The 19,894-nt window shown below is 35.5% G+C and overlaps 2 protein-coding genes across 3 annotated transcripts in view; one reads left to right on the top strand and one right to left on the bottom strand.

The window, feature by feature from the left end:
- The window catches only part of LOC114518875 (LIM homeobox transcription factor 1-beta-like), a 33,230-nt gene extending 25,897 nt beyond the window's left edge, over nucleotides 1-7,333 (bottom strand). Inside the window, exon 1 of one of the 2 annotated variants that reach the window (XM_028538903.1) lies at nucleotides 7,199-7,333. In XM_028538903.1, coding sequence (XP_028394704.1) covers nucleotides 7,199-7,265 — 67 coding nt within the window. In that variant the 5' untranslated portion in view covers nucleotides 7,266-7,333. Of the gene's footprint in view, nucleotides 1-1,062; nucleotides 1,162-7,198 lie in introns of those variants that run through there. The other variant, XM_028538906.1, reaches the window with a different exon arrangement.
- On the top strand, nucleotides 5,392-18,531 carry LOC114518874 (anaphase-promoting complex subunit 2-like). The gene is made up of 22 exons (XM_028538902.1): nucleotides 5,392-5,610; nucleotides 10,999-11,165; nucleotides 11,343-11,438; nucleotides 11,528-11,586; nucleotides 11,745-11,863; nucleotides 12,013-12,164; nucleotides 12,721-12,890; nucleotides 13,081-13,201; nucleotides 13,278-13,368; nucleotides 13,464-13,530; nucleotides 13,606-13,661; nucleotides 14,045-14,188; nucleotides 14,587-14,656; nucleotides 14,746-14,854; nucleotides 15,104-15,143; nucleotides 15,325-15,430; nucleotides 15,707-15,844; nucleotides 16,378-16,469; nucleotides 16,824-16,993; nucleotides 17,392-17,550; nucleotides 17,881-17,951; nucleotides 18,163-18,531. Exons 2-22 carry the CDS (start codon nucleotides 11,078-11,080, stop codon nucleotides 18,373-18,375), a joined length of 2,331 nt encoding a protein of 776 aa, XP_028394703.1. The 5' UTR covers nucleotides 5,392-5,610; nucleotides 10,999-11,077; the 3' UTR covers nucleotides 18,376-18,531.
- The last annotated feature ends 1,363 nt before the right edge of the window (nucleotides 18,532-19,894 follow it).

Raw genomic sequence — 19,894 nt, 5'->3', positions numbered from 1 at the left:
GCTTAGTAATTCACTGGCATTGACAACTGTTTATGACGTCATGCATTGTGCACTCAAGCACTATACTTGAAAATTAAGATTTCCGAGATGACTGAAAGTCAATAATCATGTTTCGCTTGAAGTTGCTTGGGACGAACAAAAGCTTTGTTTGAAAGATTCCTTTGAAAATTGCATATTTTGAAATGATCGTCCTCCAAAAAGGGACGTCCCTTACTGTAATTCCCATGGACCATTCTAAGGAACACTTGAAAAGATTACAGAAACGTGCATGTTATCAGATCAAACAGACATTAGCCGATTAAGATTTTCTTTATGCATCAAAATGATTCTCGAACTATACTGAGAAGTCTCTTAAACAGTTAAACTGAGATAAACTTAGGACAAAAAGTCGACCTCCGACGTAGCCGACCTCAGCTATTCAATCAATATGTTTGTAAATAAATATTTGCCAAGAAAATATATTGCGATATTTTTAGCAATAGTTGTTATCCCAAATATGTTTTAACTGCGGGAATATTTTGGTTTATAAGTTATGGCCAGGAACGTGATAGGAGGGGGATAACTACCCGGGACCGGGGATTATGTACCGTATATGTTAATTGGGGAAATGAAATAAGGATATGTAATCCACAGGCCTCGAATTTTGAAAATTTTGTCGCTGGTGCTAACCGTGGTGGGTCTAGATTAAGTTTCCCTCGTGACCGACACACTTAGTCTCGCGATGGTGTTGCTTAAAGTATAAATATTATTGTAATTCAACGCGAGGAATAATATTTATTGCATACAACACACATTTTTCACCGGGACGATGAACAATCGTCTTTTTATCTTCTGTTTCTGAATTCTCAGGATGGTCCTCAACATGCGTGACATCGGTATTTACTATAATGTATGGTACCTTAATTATATATTTTTGATGCAACTAGCACCGGTCGGTTCGCTTCCTAGTTTACCACTTAGTCCTGTTCATTGGAACTGTTCACAGCCATCTATCCCGCATATATATATATATATATATATATACACACATATACATTAGCTTAATATCAATATAGTACTTACTGCTTTGCAATGTTTAATTCAGTGTTTCACTCTGAACGTGTCTCGAATCGTTTGCCTCTCACGAATCAGTTACTCGTCTGACTTTGGGACCTAATTACCGCTTCAGTCATCGATAATGAGCTATTGTACTCATACTAATACTGAAACTCTTGTACAAAACATTAGTTTTCTTTGTTTGTCGGCTACATGCATGTTCAGAGGAAGCGCAAGATACTGGCGTGCATATTTCGGCGTTATATCGGCCCTAGAACTGATATTGGCTGTTCATAGTAATCCGCAAAGTACTGAATCAATGCCCAGTTCCGATTTGCGTCATCAAATTGCAGTCTTCATGGCCTGCAAAGCTCGCAAATTTTTCAAACTGAATGCGCAGTCGTTGTTCCTCGCTACGGCTTAAGTTTACACCAAACCTCGTCTTAAATATATCTCCCGGCCTGAAATGCCTTTATTGGTGGTATATTTGAAATCAAAGAATAGAATTATAGTAACGAAAAACATTATTGGGGTTTGCATGGAGGGTGTCCCACTCCCCCCCCCCCTTTCCCCAGAGAAATTCCATTCGGGGTTTTAAATGTTATTCTTAGAGACCTTAGACACCAGACATAAAGATAAAAGGAAACGGAAATTCCTGTAAATTGTCATGAAGCGGTCAGTAAAGTTCCACTGATGCCCTCGATAAAATACTCCCGTTTGGTAGAGCTCGTATAACAAAATTTCTTCATTAAAAAATCTGCCGAAAATAGTTTGCATTGAAGCTACTTTTTCTTCATATTCTGTCCCAAAACACAATGTCTTTTCTCAAAACTTTCGTTTGGCAATCGGGCGAAATTTTGCCGGTTATTTTGTTAGTAGCTATTTTGCGTCAGACATACAGTCTGACGTAGATGCATGTGATTCAGGGAGAAACACACCTAACAAAAAGTCTGGAAAAACAAATCGATAGGTTCGTGTAGTGATGATGCATCTAGAAACCAAGATTTTATAAATTTAATAATGAAAAAAAATCCGTCATCAGTTTGAAACATACGTAGCTATGTTATCACACTTAAGAAGAAACAAAATATTACCGTGCAGCCGATAAGCTTCGATTGAAAATTAGGAAGAAGAATATAATAAGAAAAGCAGCAATTTTATTTCAATATTTTTTTTGAAGCTGTCCCCATTCATGCATGTGCGTCATTGAAGCAAACAAGAAAAACTACATTAGAGAGAAATGAGTAATATATGTACCCAAAAATATACCCCTTTGAAACTAGATATAGGCTGGGAAATTCTACAAGAAAGATAGACACATTAAGGTATGTATGATATTTACTGAACATATTTGCAAGTGTAGCAGACGGTTCAATCAACACGATGTTATTTTTACTTAAGGTCAAACGCTAGCAGGTGTTGGAAAGTGGTGAAGTCTAGATATGCTGTTTATCTCAAGATTGCAGACTGGAGGGTAAAACTGGCAGACATACTGAAAATATCATTAAACTGTGTACCCAAGACAAACTCTCAGCCTATTCTTGCAAATGATGTCGTTAATGTAGTGTTTTCGACATGCAGTTTTGGTAAGTTCAGTTTGATCACCAATTTCAAAGAGGTTTAACAATTTGAATGTGAACATTTAGATAAAAAAAAAACACATATAGAGTACTGAGTATACTGGCAAATTATGTGTTTTAATGATTCATGCATCAATATCTTGCAATCTAAATTCTTCTTTCTATATAATATTATATATAACTAATTCGTCTGAAAAGACAAATGAAACAAAAAAGTCACATTGAAGATGTGACTATAGTAACAACATACTGTTACTAGTCACATATATGTTATTTGTTGTAATAAGACACTCTTGGAAATTTGGCTAATTATTCAATGTTTGATTTCTATTTACGGACTAGTCATAGTATGTTGAGTAACTCAGTTTGTTTTTATTTGATCATAACACATACATATAGGCCTTACATTTATTGGACGTTCATGCATAGGTAGGAAATTATAATATAGCTTCATTATTTACGAAAATAATATCTATGGGACAATCGGTAAACGATCACGACACCAATGGCAATGACATAATATCGGATTTCCCTTTTCACTCATTTTTTACAAAGTTGTGCAAAATAGGTTTACTTTGGCAGCTTAATTTTCTTGCTTTCATGCCAAAACGAAGGAACGGCAAAATCGTTTGGTACGTCATCACAATAGTATGCACGAAACTTCAACACAGCCACTGACTGCGCCAGTGACATCCAGCAAGAAAAAGCAAAATTTGTTCATCATATACCAAAATAATTTTTGGAAGAAAACCAATTGTGCGTCGATGGATAACCTTTTAAGCAATTAAATAAAAAATATCACCGCGGTGGCTCTTACTGGGTCAAGCTCCAGGCTATTATTATTCGCGTCTAAGTTGCCAATAATTGTTTGGCAATTTCATGTCTGATTTCTACATTACAGTCTCTCATCATGTGTTGAAGGTAAAGAAAGGATTCTGCACTACTATAGTCAAACTTGCATGCTGTTTGCTGTTGTTAAGGTTTTTTAGTTTAAAAGAGTTACTGCATATCCATATATAGGGAAAGTTAATAATATAGATAGAGAGAATTGTTTAAAGTTAAATAACGACATTTACACTCAGCGTAATATCGTGTACTACCACTCTATAGGTTGAATAATTTGATATTTTCATATGATCAAGCAATTAAGCATTCGCGCACTAAAAGGATTACTGGGTAAGTGCCGGCAGTTATTATTCAGGGGTAAAGTCATTATGTAATATAGGGGGGGTAGAATGCTTTGCAATGGAGGGGGGGGGTCGTTATTACAATATTTATGTGAGGTTGTTGTTCACTTCAGGTAAAATTCACTTATAGATTATGAAATAAACCCATACTTCGTTTCCGTTACGAAAAATCTTCTTATGTCTGGTTTTTCTTTGGAAATCGGGTTTGGATTAGATGCCACTTGATAGAATTTACACCTCAGTGCATGCAATGTTTTGGATTCAAATGACAATGTTGCAGCCCTTTCCTTCCTAAAATTACCATTGTACTTAGAATAGTATAGATTTGGAATCCTGATGCAAAATGGAATCCCCCCCTTATTTATGATATTAAGTTTTCAGGCCTGTAAAATAATAACTACGTACAGGTCGAGTTAACTGACGCTCACATCATTTTGTGGCGCTTTGTTATAGCAAGAATAAGCTAGGCAATTGAAAATAAATGGAGAGATTATACAAAATCCTTCTTTTCCCACACCTACATTCTTATCAATTTACTTTACCATATTCTTGTCGCTGTTTACATGCTTCGTGTCACGGATCAGGTTTTTTATGCAATGTCATTTTTGCCATATTGGGAAAGTTGGAAGCACATGCAAACACAATGCCGTCTCTGTGATCGGAGACAGGGTTCATTTCCCGTTTTAATCATACTTCTTGGTAACATACCATATTTAATGGTTTTATGTAAAGGTTATGTCAGTTGGCTACACGATCACATTCATTCATCATCATAAAATTTTTGCAATCCTGAGAGATACATCTCCAATACTAATGGAGAGAGATTATCATCAAGCCTAAATCTCCTACATGGAAAGTAAATATTTGCTTGCACTGAGTTGAATATGCTAAAGTTACAAGTTATATATAGATCGAATTTACTCTTGTGAATATATTTTCTAACACCAAGACTCTTTTATATACTTTTCGTCAGAAAAGTCTCTAAATTATACCGGCATGTATTTTATATAGAAATAGCATGCGTTTTTTCTCCAATCATGATGAGCCGGCCTAGAACTCAGTCTGGTCCTTTGCCTTCATACCGGCTTTCGCACCATGTCTTCATACCGGCTTTCGCACGAGTCTTTCTTTCAGAAGTAGGGCTTTACGTAATCTATAACTAAGCTAACAAGTTAAGCTATCCCATTCAAATAAATACAACTTCATGATTAACAGTGAGAATATATATCCCAGTAAAGTTGGCCAAAATATTTCAGCTGCATGATCAATCTTTTTCTATTTCTTACAGTAAAACAAGCAACCTCGCCGGCAAGTCGATGCAAGCACGTCGTTGTTCGTTGTTGATCATGGGTCAGATATTTAATAAGTTGTGATATTCGCAAATATCATTTTGTTTATGAATAATTTCCAACATAACATGCAAGTTAATCACTCCATATTTTTTTTTATTTCGTTAGCACAGTACAGTATAGTTAAACTATCAACATTGATTTCATATGTTAATGAAAAATTATAACACCATGCATGCAGAAAACTCCTACAGTTCTCATCAGTCAGTCATCCTGTCTGGCTTCAGTGGCTTGTCCTGAAACAACACATGGTTTCAGGAGTTGAGACGTTCATAGGAAAGGTCGCTTTCATTTATGTCATGAAATATGATGAGATGTTGAAGACACATGACAACTATTCCAGACACATATTTTACCTTGACATTTTCTGCAATATACCATATGGATGCAAACAGGACATCAAATTGGTTCGTGAATATTTCGTGTATGAGAAGCATTTTCTGAGACATGAAGTTGAGGGTAATGTTAACTTTACGAAAATTTTATTAGATTCTACATTAAGAACACTCTACGATAAAACCTTACAGCATTGAGCAGTGGCAATGGTTTAAACTGTTACGAAACGGATAGCTTTTGCGGTTTTGTGTAGCAACTGAAAATCTACGAAACGTAAACATTCAGATAAGAAATAGAATGATTTGTCATCAGTTGGATTCACTATGATCCTCGCTGTATTACACTCATTTGAATAATGTATTATTGAATTGCGTACAATAAATAAATGTCGCATTTTGTACATTTTGCCGTTTATTCAAGCGTATATTTGAAAATCAGACGTATTCTGTTTCCTATATTCAGTTTATCTTATCGCATCCATTGAGGGCTGTATTAGGCAAACCTTGTAAAATCTAGCATGGATCAGAAATACGTACAACTTACATTTCATATGTTACGATACTACTGCTCTACCCGACGAAGATTCTGACTAGTATTTTTTCACAAGTTAAATGTTGAAAATGAACTTTATCCAAGGAAGGTCTGCGCATCATTGCATTCTGAAACTCTATTCACATGTACATGCATGCATGAAATGCGTGTCAAATCAATTTATAGCTTCTGTGTATCAGCAGTTGAGAGTTGATGAGAAAATTCGTTCAGTGAACTTCGATAACTTTGCTGTGCCAGTCGTGAAGAATATGGTTTATTGTACAGCAGAAACACAATTCGTAGAATAACCCATTTTGTTCCACCCGGTTTACGGTTGCATTCATTCGACCATACAACTATATAGTCATAGAAACGGCCATGCTTGTAATGAATAAAAATCTCTACATCTCTTCTAGACGGATAAATATATAGTAGCTACATGTACATAGTACGTGGTATTTCAGAATGCGCCCTAGTAGGTCGACAAAACGACTTTTTCTTTTTTTGCTCTCTGGGCAACGAAATTCTGTTGGTTGCAATAAACACTATGCATGTTTCTGTTTGCCTGAAGACAAGCGTTCTCAGTAACCATTGCTGTTTGCATGAAGCAAACCTATCACTATAGCCATTATCATCAGTGACTGCTCTATGCTTATATGTCTTATACAAGTCAGTTTATTTCAGTATGTTTCTAAGGTAAAATGTTTCTTTAAGGCCTAATGCGATTTGATTTGATTTCATTTGTAAGCGTGGTTTATACATATGGTGTGAGCAAATTGCTTGATTCTGCTGTGTACGAAGAATACTACCGAGGAGATGTGTGTGTAATGTGAGTTACATATACATAATAAATACATTCACCCAGTCTCAGCTTATTTCCGTGCGACTTCTTATCAATATTTATTTATTTCAAGTATACGAATTCCGAACAATGTTCAATGAGTATCGTAAACTATAACCGTGCATGATAGTGAGTATTTTTCATTCATGGAAATGATAATCTTGAATTTAAAGCCACATACGAACTAAATTGTGTTTGGTGATTTTTTTCATGTGCTACGTGATAAATAATGTAATATATGCATCCTTGAGGCCTGGTTTCTGAAAATGCGCACATCCTTGGTCCAATGATATAGGTCTGCCTATAATTGTTTTAATGGGTCTCGAACGTTTTCCGTACCTGGGCATGCGCCATGATCATATGAACAATCCTTCCCTTGTTGTAGTGTAGCTTTATCGTCCAACATTGTTGATTTGAAATTTGCTTTCGTTTCTGCTGTAGAATACGATGTATATAATATATTTTTATCCCGTGTGTGATTTACTCTCGGGAAAGATTTGAGGCAAGTGTATTATTGATAAATCTGATTACGCTAGCCGTCAAGGGCTTCATATGTCTGTATTCTCTCCCCCCGGAACAAATAGCGGCTTTTAACAGATTTGACATTTTAGCCTCTTGTTGCTGGAAACGGAGCTTTCGCGAGTCAATATTTGCCAATGCATGCTTGACGTCGGTTGGGCTGTATGGTAGCTCAGTCCAGTATGCAAGTGTTTTTGAAAACCATTAATGTGCGAGAAAGGTTAAAATTCGAAGATATTACTAAGCTATTTTATAAACAATGTATGTGATTCAATTTTCGTCTGAAGTCATTCCATTTTGATGAATTTGCAAGGATTTGACGTGGACAAATATAAACAAAGGCCAGCCGTTTAAGGATATCAAAACACACACACGGCTTAAAATTTGGAGTCTGAACGTGTTAAAAGGCATTGCAGGAAAAGTATATTTTTACCGCTATTTTTCAAACGGATTTCCTTCGTCCAAATATAAACTAAGGCTAAGTACTACATTCCTTTTCTCACGTTTTAAAGTGTTTCTTCCGAAAGGTGAAAAAAACAACATCCCAGAGGGTAAATCTTAGCCATAGTGTGATTAAAAAAAGTACTCAATGAAAAAAAGAAAAGATTTAAACAATTGTCTATTATAAACATATGTATGATAGATACAGCTCGAAGTTTATGGTAAAATCTCAACTTGGTGACAAAAATATAAATATTTATTGCCTCATGCCAGAGTAAGGTTATATATAGTTTGTACGCATGCAAAATAAAGCAGATGGTTTTGAAATAATGTCACATATTGAATAAACACACGCAAATTTTGATTGCTTGTTCGTTGGCAAACATCGTGCTAGAAATGTCAGCTTTCATCTTTGCCGACAATTTTTTTCACCTGCAACAAACTTAATCCACAAGGACCTGGGAACGAGTTGATGTTTATATTCTTAGATTCTGAAAATGAAATTTCTAACTAAAGTTAGATAAGTAACTACAGAAACACTCTGAGGAAAATCAATTTGTATCATTCGTTGCCATGAGAATTATTTCAAAGGCTTTGTCGAGTTTAAATGTTTAACAATATATCTAGTTTAGAATACTGCAAGTAGTGCAAGTGTACATATTTTGTACTTTAATTAAACAAGATTTTCGAGATGACATCTTCCAGTTTAGCTGTTCCCCGAATGTCGTACCCAGGATAATTTTGCTGTGTTATAGGGCTGTTCCCTGTTCTGTGGTTCACTGATAAGTCACTAGGAGTTTTATCTTTGTTATTCTTGGATGTAAAAGTGCCGGGGCATATTAGCTAGTTTATTCAACAACTGAGTAACAAGTTCTGTAATCCTATTAAATTCGAGAGAAATTCGACGGTAAATATTTAGTTATAGACTCTGCGAGTTTGTTTCAAATTTCAAATTTAATAAACCACACTTATTCGGTGAAGTTACTCCGGCTTTTCAATTACTAATTTAATTAAATTGAGTGAAACAAAGTAAAAAAGAAATTATCAGGTAAAACAGTCAATTGGATGTTACTGTCTTTAATTGGTAATGAAGTCATTCGAAGAGTATCATTGATGTCACAAGTAATGCTTAGTGTATTACTAACTGAAGTTGAAAAGTGTAATAATATACATGAATGCCTACGTACTTTGGTACTCACCAAATTTTGAACTGTGCAAGGGACTGCAGCTGAAAACATCAGACATCATCTTTTCTTAATTCTCCTTGAGGCACGGTGAAGTGAACTTTTTCTAATTCTTGTCAATTGTGTATTTCACTTTCATTAAAACCTATGTAATATTTACCGTGAGTCAACATTCGAACTGGTTCTCTACTGTAATTTTATTATTAAACCTTTAAATTTTTGTCAACAATGGGGAAAGGTTTGTATGATTATGAACCCGCTAGAACAATAGGTCTCTCAAGTTTGTAAATCAAATTCTTGCCGAGGACAGTTCAGGATGTGCCTGCTTCAAGCTTCGTCGTTTGAAAAGTGAAATTGAGTTATTGAAATAAACATGACTGAAGAAATCATATTTTCCCAATCCTAGAAAAATCTTTACTTGTATTTCAGTTAAATAAACCGAATCTTAATTTTCTCCGCCACAACGTATGCTTTCAGAAGCCTGTCGTGTTGTAATGATTGGCATCACGTTATAGTCTAGGGCCGGTTTTGGTTGTATAGTTATCTTTTTTACTATATTTGGAGACAGAATTAGCCAATCAGAATCGTTTAACATGCGATTTAACTATGCAAAATGTAGTCGAGAGTTTTACAAGGACCCCCACGGATTGTTGTGACGACGGCTGAGCTTCGGAAAATGATTGACCGCGTGGGAGAATGGGACTCGTGCTTTTGTTGTGTTTTGTTTCGCGGTGAGGTATTTTATATTATACTAATACCTTTGTTGTTCCACTATAGCAACAGGGCTGAAATTACTCAAATATTCCCCGTAAGTAGTAACTACAACAAGTGCTCCTTAATTAATTGTACTAGACAGTGACGTCAGAGTTGTGCGCCTCTTTCTGGCGTCCCCGTGGTCACAAGTCAAAAAGCAAGGTACAGTTTGCAGACGGAAGTTTTAAGGCAAATTTCCAGTAAAAGCTATATAATCAAAAGAAATCCGTCGGGCAGAATGAATATTCACCTCCCCCCAATTATCGTTCTAGTTACGCCACTGGAAATAACATCAGCATATTGAAATTTTATCGGATGAATTGGTTAGATTTCATTAGCAGGGAGGCAGATACACTATGAGACATTGGCCATGAAAACGAAAATCTAGGATTAAATAATATTACCGGGGATAAACACAAAATCATATTCTTCTCGAAATAGAACTGGGACAAATAGAATTACATATACGGTATACGGTATTATAAATACTGGCAATTAAACGCCTCAACCCCCGCCTATAATATCGCTGACCTATTGTTTTGTTATGCAAATATCAATTAAAATAGCAAGTTACAAATTTATTTTAAACTTATTTTATCCCACATTATAGTTTCATTATGGTGGCATTAAATATATTTTATAATACATTACAATTTATGATACCTTCGATATGTGTTGACGTCTTCGCAAAGTATTAACAGTGATGTAAAATATAATTCCGATTTCAAACATCGATTTTTCTTTATACCATTTCCAATAATAAGCTTCGATGATTTTAGAGGAAATTTCCTGTATGGGAAGCAGCTTGTGGCGAGAAACAATCTTTGAATAATGAACTGGTTACTCAGTAGGTGGTTCCACGTCATTGGCTGTTGCTTTTGTCTGAGGTTCTATTAAATAATAACTATTCATTCGTTTTGGGGAGGGGAATTTCCTTAGTGAAGTTTTGTAGAGAAAAGAATAGTTAAAATATAAAAGTATTGAAGACTGACGGTCACTTATTTCTAATGAAATTCGATACCACGTTCATTTCTTCGAAATATTGCATAAAGTCAGAGGCATAAAGTTTATTTTGTAGCAATGTACGTAAGTTCAGTACCGTCCTAAATGATTTTTGACTCGAATCTCGAAATAAGAATCCAATAGTCTGTCCCGATTATTTTGCGAGAAAGACGCGCCCGGGGCACTCGAGATTTACCTTCAATCATAATGGTTTAAAACGATCTATATAATTCTTTACAGGTGGCCAATCTTGAAACAACTGGTTCAAATGTGTACAATTGTACGGTTTACATGAAGTATTTCACTGGCAAAAACCAATATGGCGGTTGCAAAGTCAATACTTTCCGTCGATTCTGTTTGGACGAATCTGACCAGTCTCCTTGATCCAAATGTACCGAACAGGCAAGGTAAACAGCCAAAGATGAGTTTGTTGGTACTGTACTGAATGCTGATGGGATGGGTAAAGTGACTCCTAGAGAGTAGCGACTGTCTAGCGACTTGCATATACTCCATATGGTTGTAAGTTGTTATCTAATATCTAGTATGTAGTATGTACCATAAATAAAAGTGTTTTCTTATTTTAGGTTTAAAAGAAATATCGAGAGATTTTAATGAAATCTGTGGTGGTTCTACTGATTTAGAATTGTTTATGTTACACGAGCTAAAAGAATGGTTCTTAGGTATGAAATAATCTGGGATTATTTATAGCTAGACTACCTTCTTTTTATGGCAGGCAAACTGTTGTCTTAAATGTTGATTCAAATTTTAGAACAGTTTGGAAAGGAAATGAGGACGAATTTAGCCCCACAATTTTGGAGTTTTCATAAGGTACCACCAAATATCTCATAAAATTATCATGAAATTTTTTGTACCTGAATTTCAGAAGTAATTATCTCAATTTTCTTATACCCTTGCTTATTTTAGACATTAGGTAAAAATTTTCTCTATAAACTGTTATAATTAGCTGTTGCTTTATCATATTACAGGATGTTGTGACCATTGACAACTTGATATCCAGTGTGCAAAGTTTGCATCAACAGGTTGGCTGCTTTCTGGACTCAATGACTAACCTTCAAAAACTTGCAGAAAAGTCCGATATTTTAAGGTACCGGTATTTTAAACAGTATAATTCATTGCCACAAATGATAATGTACATGTAGTTCAATCTATTTAATAATTTTTTTAAATTCAAATTAATACTACAGTACATTAACTTTTTATTATACTGAGACTGAAATTATTTCTTGTGAACAGAGATTTAAAAGAAAATATTCATGCAATCATCAGAGTAGTGGTATTCTCCAATCCACCTGAAAATTTCAAGTCTGCTGTTAAAGGCTTTTTCTCCAAAGCATTCAAAGCACACCAGACCTTGAGTAAAAATATTGAACAAACATTGGAGGAAGGTAGCTATAACCATTAAATATTTATGTTTCTATCAAATTTGGGTACTATACAGAGGGAGTGACTGGCAAAAATAATTTGTCAAAACCTGTACCCTCTTGTTTGAGAGGTCGGTTCGTACTGGTTGCAGGGAGTTTATTTTCTCCCTTGTCACCCACACTTGCCCAAGCAAGTTTGACTGTGCTGACTCGACTTGAGCAAGTACAACTTTCTTCCCTCTTCGCCACACTTGTCTGAGCAAGTTCTACCTTCTTCCTCTTCAGCTACAGTGAACACTAGTCCGAGCAAGTTCTCCCTCTTCATGCAGTTGCACTTGTTTGAACGCGCTCTACTTTTTCCCTCTTCAGCTGCACTTGTCTGAGCAAGTTCTAAGAGTTCTTAACAAGTTCTAAAATTTTCAATTCTTCACTAATAACCATGGTCTACTGTAAGAGTTTATGTTTGCATACTAGGTGCAACCATGCAGTGATGTAATTCAATAGAAATTTTCATGTATGATATATTTAAACCTAATATACCTTCATGTAGATGTTAACATAGATATTGTGTACTTGGTAGAAAATGAGGAAGATGAAGATGGATGTTGTGAAGGGTGTAATTGTGTTAAGAACAGATGTGACTGTAAGCAATTCTTGGAAAAATTCTGTTCTTGGAGTTCAATGTTGCATTCATTGGGAGTTTTAAAGGAAGTTGGCAGTGATGCTTTTGTTTCTGTTATTCACACAGAGGTACACATGCATTAGTATTACCTTAGAGATACATTTGAAACCTTTTTTACCTTAGCAATTAAAGCAATGATTTATGTGTGTGCTCACAATGCTGATTCAAACATGGAATTAAGGCTATTGAAATAAAACTGAATGAATGGCCTCATTCCTTATCCATTTGGACAAATACTTTTTCTTACTTGTCATGTAGGTTAAAACAAAAATTGAGAAGACATGTAAGGGAGAATATGATCAGACATTTTTACCTTCATTGATGGAATGGCTGAATGATGTTGTTTTAGACTGGATGAAATTGATATTACCCCCAGCAAGTACGTTGTGATTGTGTTCATTTGCAATACAAGGACTGTGTGAGAGCGTGAAAGCTCTTTAACCTTGTTGTTTTAGGTTCTGATGTACATGACTTTGATGTGACTATTGTTGAATCATGGACACCTAGACTTGAATATTTCATGTATAAAACTTATGCTGAACTCAGGTTAGTAAACAAACCAACCTAACAATTGGTAACTGGATCCAAAACGAAGGCCCAGATTTTTTGGAGAAATAACCTTATCTACATTATTTTCATAGAATTGAAGAGCTTTTTGGAATCATAGTGGACTACCCTGATTCCCTGAAAGCGTTGGAAGATCTTAAGGTTATTTTCTCTTGCACATTTTTAACATCGTTATTTTTCGTATTTATATTCCATTATTTAATTTCCTGTTCATAGGAATGTTTAGAAAAAACAGACTTACGCAGTCATCTTATAACTTGTCTTCGTTCGTCGTAAGTGCTGATTATAATTATCAGGATGAGGGTTTATCGGGAAGATCGTCCTAGAATGCGCAAGAGTAGAAAAATCTTTTTGAAGTTTTCTGACTCCTTTTTTCAACGAAAAATAATGCTAAAAGTGATTTCGATTAAAAATCGCGTGGCGAGTAACTAAATGACTAGTTTTCAAAATATCACATGTAGCCTCAGTGCTACATTGATTGAAAATCACTTTTAGCATTATTTCTCGCAAAAAAAAAGAAGTTAGAATGCTTCAAAAAGATCTCAGCGTTTCTCTGGCGTCTTCGGACACTACCGGAAACTTCGGTTAGGCTCATGTTTGCCCGTATCTTCGACGACAATTCACGATGATGATTTTTTAATATATATCCTTCAAGGTTTCAAACTCGACTTCTTCACCCAGGAGCTGAGACAACGGATATTTTAACGCAATATGTGTCTTCAATACGAGCGTTAAGAGTTCTGGATAATTCTGGGGTAATACTGGAGAATGTTTGTGAGCCAATAAAAGCTTATTTACGGTAAGCTGAAACTATACGAGTGTTCTCCAGCAAACAAGCAAACAAACAGGCGGACAGACAAAAAAGTATTACAATTACAGCAGAAGATATTATCCTAGAATATAGGCCGTCCACTGGGCCAGTCATGTCAATGGCATTGCTGTCAAACTCAGCTGTCGTAGAGTTTCATCAGAGTAAACAAACGACAGATGTGCTAGTTCGTGCAGCTGTTTTAGAACCTTTCCTTTGTACTTTGCGTCACTGTTATTTGAACTCATTCGTGAGCCGCCCTCAACGATCTTTGATTTATGTACAGATCTGTGAAAAACTTGACTATTATAACGCGAGAGAACTACAAAATTGGTTACGAAGGAAACATATGTTTTATATTTTTTTTATTAATATTTGTTCTTACGTAGAACCAGGGACGACACTGTTCGTTGTATCGTAACAAGTTTAACGGATGAAAACAGTTCAGAATTATCTGAGGTAAATGCTTGCAACCTTCCCAAGGTATTCAAAGTCGTCGCCTTCCGATGGAAATACATGAGCATTTACTGTTATAACCCCAATGATAGGAACTATTACAAGGCGATAGTAAAACAATAGAAGATGTACATCCGCTGGACAGTGATAACGAAGACGACGGAGAGGAATGGACCCCTGATCCTATTGATGCTGATCCATGTTAGTATGCTTAAGCCCGTTTTACACTGGGCGAATCAGTTTATTCGCGCGACGCGAAGCGATATCTGAAATCCGGTGATGTGATTGGTTCGCGAAAAAGTAGAATCACTTCCTACTCTTTATCTGTTCGCGCGAATAAATTCGCCTAATGGAAAACGGTTTAAAATCCTTTTTTTTACTTGATGAGTGGTTACTGAGAACGGCTGATGTATTTCTAGTAGATATACGCGGATATCTTTTCATTTTTAGCTAAGCCGTCAAGAAGCAGAAAATCTTCAGATATTATTAGGTAATGCCATAGAATTCACGATTTTCATGCAGTTCACGCAGTAGAGATTGTTAATATGGGTGGGTTTGTCAGTGAATAATATTTGCTCTCTTTCCTCATGTTAGTTTTGGCTGATATTTTTAAGTTGAATATGCCATTGGTTATTATTTATCATAATGTGTTTTAAATGATACTTTTTTAGTATGTTAGTTAATATTTATGGCAGTCGAGATCTGTTCGTCTCAGAATATCGCACTCTACTGGCTGACCGTATTCTTTCGTCCTTCAATTATGATATTGCTAAGGAGGTAAGCCTCTGTAGTTTGTTTTAAGGCCCTCGTAAGGTTTGTTTTTGCTGCCATTATTGGTGAAATTTCCCTCTCTTTATAGATGCAAACGATAGAATAGTTATGAAGGCCTAGCGATTATTGCACTGTTACTAAAATAATCTTAATTTAAATTGACTACAGTAACTGACTAATGCTAACTTTGCCATTAATCAGATATAGCTACAATACTGATAATGATTTTGTCTGTATGTGCTTATATTGCTTACATACAAGTGCTTATATCTTTCGTTCTAGCTTCGTTATTTGGAACTTCTGAAGCTGCGTTTTGGTGAATCGCATCTTCAGTTTTGTGAAGTCATGTTAAAAGATGTTGCTGACTCAAGAAGAATTAACACTAACATTCATTCAAAAATTGAAACATCAGAACACAAGGTAATCAGCAGGACATATATAAGATTTTATATTAGGACAATATCAGACTTTCTGATACTTTCGGACATCAAAAGTCTGGTTTATACATTACCGGAGGGAAGGGTCTATCGGAACACCAATTTTGTTTATCGTGATGCTCAGTATTGATTCACACAAGCCTTTGCCATGCACCTGCAATGCACCCAGTTGTTTAGTTACCAGTCATTTTCTCTGAGTAACAACAAGTCCAATATTTGATCTGGTAAGAATACTCATCAGTCAAATCCCCATCAGTCAAATTTACGGATTTAACTGGCAAGTATAGTGGAAAATTTAATTTCCCCGGAATAGTCGTTACTTTATTTGCTTTTACCTGTAATAAGTAATTTCTTGCAAAAATTTAAGTCGAGTCAGTCATTTATTAAGTCATCGGAAGTTTCCTGCAACGTAGGTATACGACTTGAGCTGAGCTGTAGTTGACAAAATATCATTCATTGCTTTGTATCCCATGAACAGCTAAAGCATTTCTTCCAACATATATTTCACATTTTCAGCCTGAAATTGAAGTCCATGGCATGATTTTATCCAACGTTTTCTGGCCAACATTTAGAGAGGAGAAGCTGGAACTTCCTGAGCAAGTAAAAAGGTTGAAATTCTTTCTGTTTTAGTCTAGTGTCTAATATTGATTGCAAAAACCAAGACTGGATCAGCACTATACGTTCCACATTTTTTAGCCTAACGACACTATCGTAATATAAACGAATGTAGTCAGGAAATCTGTTGAAAAATATTTCATCTGTTAATTGCTAACATGTTGGTAAAATCTTGAATACCGTCCTAAATCAAAGTGAAACACAACTATAGTTAAAATACATCAAGATATTTTTTCTATTACCGAATATATAAATATTACCACGCCCCTTTGCATAACTCCATATCGCAGAGAAAGAGCTGGTTTTTTAAAGGGAATTCAGTGTGTAACTGATTTTTCTATTTTTAGTTCCATGGAGAACTACACAGAGCAATTCAAATCGTTAAAAGGTTCACGTACGTTGCAGTGGAAACCTCATTTAGGTTTGGTTGAGCTGGAAATTGAACTTGAAGACCGAACATTGTCATTTACTGTGACACCAGCACGAGCTTCGACTATAATGTATTTTCAACAGAAACGTAAGTTGAGGAAAATGCATGGATTCCTGCAATTTGTGGTAGCGCACTCCATGAGAGAGGAGAATTGATTAATACTAATTTATCTATGGAGAAGATAAACTTTGATATACAATGGATGAATATAAAATAATATAATAGACCGTTCACTGAGAACTTCAAACGGCAAATTTTGAATTGCATTTGGGAATAAATCCTATACTGGTAATCAATAGCTTAGTTGATATTTTATGCTTTAATTTTTTTTCGTCGACAAATTGTCCAACTTGAGCTGATATAATTAACTGAGGGATAGGTTTTTATATTTTCCACGGTTTACCATTGCGAAATGAGTTTAGATACGTGCAAGTTAACTTTACAAAATCTCAATTCAATTCTACGTCTAATCTTGTGTCATTTAGCTCGCTGGAGTTTGGAAGATCTTAGCAGTCAAATGCACATGTCAACCAGTATGTTGAGGCGTTGCCTTGGTTACTGGCTTGGTCAGGGTGTGTTGAAGGAAGAATGTCAGGATGTGTATGTTGTTTTGGAGAAGAATCGAGGTGGACAGAATGTACAAGGTTGTTAACCCTATCTTATGATATAGCTACTACCCTTAATGAGTTTTTATGCGATCTGATTGAATTTCACTGTATTGCTCAAATACGGTGAGTTGTCAAAACAGCCATTTGAATTTGTGATGAAAATTTAATGAAAATTTGCATGTTTTTGTCATTACAAAGTTCTGGATTTATTATAAAACAATTCTACCATTTTGTCATATTTGTCTGATAGCTACTGTACATAACTCAATATGACTCGAGCAGTCGAGCTCATAGTGTATTTATTTCATTGTTACATATATTCCTTCCCGGCGTTTTTGTATTGACTAGAATCTTTTACATTTGTAGATATCGTTTTCGAAGCTGAAGGTGAATCAGCCATGGCAACTTCACAAGATCAACGTGAAGGAGAACTGCAGGTTGGTGGTTCGTCCCGTTGCGCGAACGATTGCAATCAATCATTTGGAGAGGGGGGCCGAGGCGGAGAAATGTTCTTTTCACCTGAACTTCAAAAAAAATCAGTTCAAAATGTGTGTGGTATCAATTCCATTGGATCAAGATTGAGTTAATGGATAAACTTAAAACCATACAACTCGTTTTTTTAAGTTAATCTAAGTTATCTTTTTTCAGATTTTCTGGTCGTATATAGTTGGAATGCTGACAAATCTGGAAAGTTTACCTCTGGAAAGAATTCACTCAATGTTACGAATGTTTGCTATGAGCGGCCCTAATACCAGTCAATGTAATGTTGATGATTTGAAACGCTTTTTGGAGAAAAAAGTTCGCGATGGAGAACTGCAATATGTCGGTGGCAAATATAAGTTACCAAAACCTGGAAGATGAGTCGCATTTAGTATATGTTTATGTGCAAACACTTTTTCTGTTGTCACAATAGTGTTAATATGCAAAATAGTGCATTTCCTTCCCCTGTAGGATCGCGTTACTGCTGAGATTGTGTATATATGTAAATATATCGTTAGAAAGTGTACTCGTGTATAACCATGGATAGTTAAAAGACTTTATTTTAAGACGTGATTTTATTATCCATGGTATAACTATTATTATTTACGCCTGGGTGGGGCAAGTGGGTGGTGTAGGAAGTATTAAATGTGGGTGGGGCAATAGGTGATATCAACGTAACAATAGTCGTCAACGTTTACCATAGTTTCGTGAGATTAGTAATACAATTAATTCGAAAATTTAACCGGTTGAAAGGAAACCAGACGAAATTCGAGCACGGTCTCAAATTCGTAACCTAGGACTGCTTAATAGACTTTCCATAAATTACAAGCCGTGTCACAAGTTACGCGAAAACGAGACTAGTCGGGTTTTCTGCAGTGGTTTTCTGCTGCAAAATTTCAAACTCATTTGTATGTTTCCAGTGCATCACGGGATACTTAGATAAAAAGTCATGACCTGATCACATGATTTCGCATGATAAACTCTTGCAATAAAAATGGCTTCCGTGTGGTGGAATTTCGCTCTTCTATTTGCCATAATCTTACTGTTCTTTACTCAACCCGTGGCTGCTTTTGATGCTGGGGATGCTATTGCGTTAATACTTGGTTTAATTATCGGAATTATGGGTATTTGTGCGTGTTTGGGAGCTTACGCAAGAAGGAAAGAAGGGGTATGATTGAATCCGAGATCCGATCTGTCACGACTCAAGACAAGCATAATTTATAAATACAGAAACTAATATAGTTGATTTGATAAGATTTCTTCAGAGTGAGTGCAATGGTATTAACAAATTATGAAGAAACTGAAGCATTGTGAATTTGAAACACTGGTGTCATGGTATTTTATTTCGGAACGTTTTGCAACAGTATGAAAAGAATTACACAGAATAGTACTTTGTACTGACATATATGTGACTAAATACTTTTGGTTCTTTCCTGGATTCCTTATTGGAAGTATTCTGCAAAACCAAAAATGTCAAAATTTTATGGATGATATAATACACTCAGATGAATATTAGTCAAATTTTGTTTACACATTATTTTCACAGCATCTTTGATTGGTGCTAAAAATGTCCATGCCAAGTCAGCCTATTATGTAGTCATTAAAGCCAGAGCCAGAGCCTTAGTAAATATACACAAAGTTTATTGTAGTATCAATCCTAGATTAGTGTTTTAATACGCATTTGCGGAAATTTAGTTGAGCAGGAGGTGGCGTGGGAGAGCAAACATTTCTGATTTCCCACAAACCTTTCTAAATTTCAAAGTGATCCCAATCTTTTCTGATAGTTTTAGTATTTTAACTTCATATTTAACCAGGATACCCATGTCACCGAAGTGTTTTTCAGTGGGGTCCTGCATCTATATATTACATCATTTCAAAAGTAAACATGCATTATTTACAG

This window comes from Dendronephthya gigantea, unplaced genomic scaffold, assembly GCF_004324835.1.
Source record: "Dendronephthya gigantea isolate DGI-Jeju-01 unplaced genomic scaffold, DenGig_1.0 000012F, whole genome shotgun sequence".
Lineage (NCBI taxonomy): Eukaryota > Metazoa > Cnidaria > Anthozoa > Malacalcyonacea > Nephtheidae > Dendronephthya > Dendronephthya gigantea.
This window is presented reverse-complemented; position numbering and strand designations above follow the sequence as displayed.

What these genes read in the sequence shown, in the direction of transcription:
- LOC114518874 (XM_028538902.1), top strand. Translation starts at nt 11,078, where the DNA reads ATGGCGGTTGCAAAGTCAATACTTTCCGTCGATTCTGTTTGGACGAAT. An exon ending in GAAAAGTCCGATATTTTAAG is followed by an intron (nt 11,864 to 12,012) that starts GTACCGGTATTT and finishes TCTTGTGAACAG; the next exon opens with AGATTTAAAAGAAAATATTC. An exon ending in ATTGATATTACCCCCAGCAA is followed by an intron (nt 13,202 to 13,277) that starts GTACGTTGTGAT and finishes TTGTTGTTTTAG; the next exon opens with GTTCTGATGTACATGACTTT.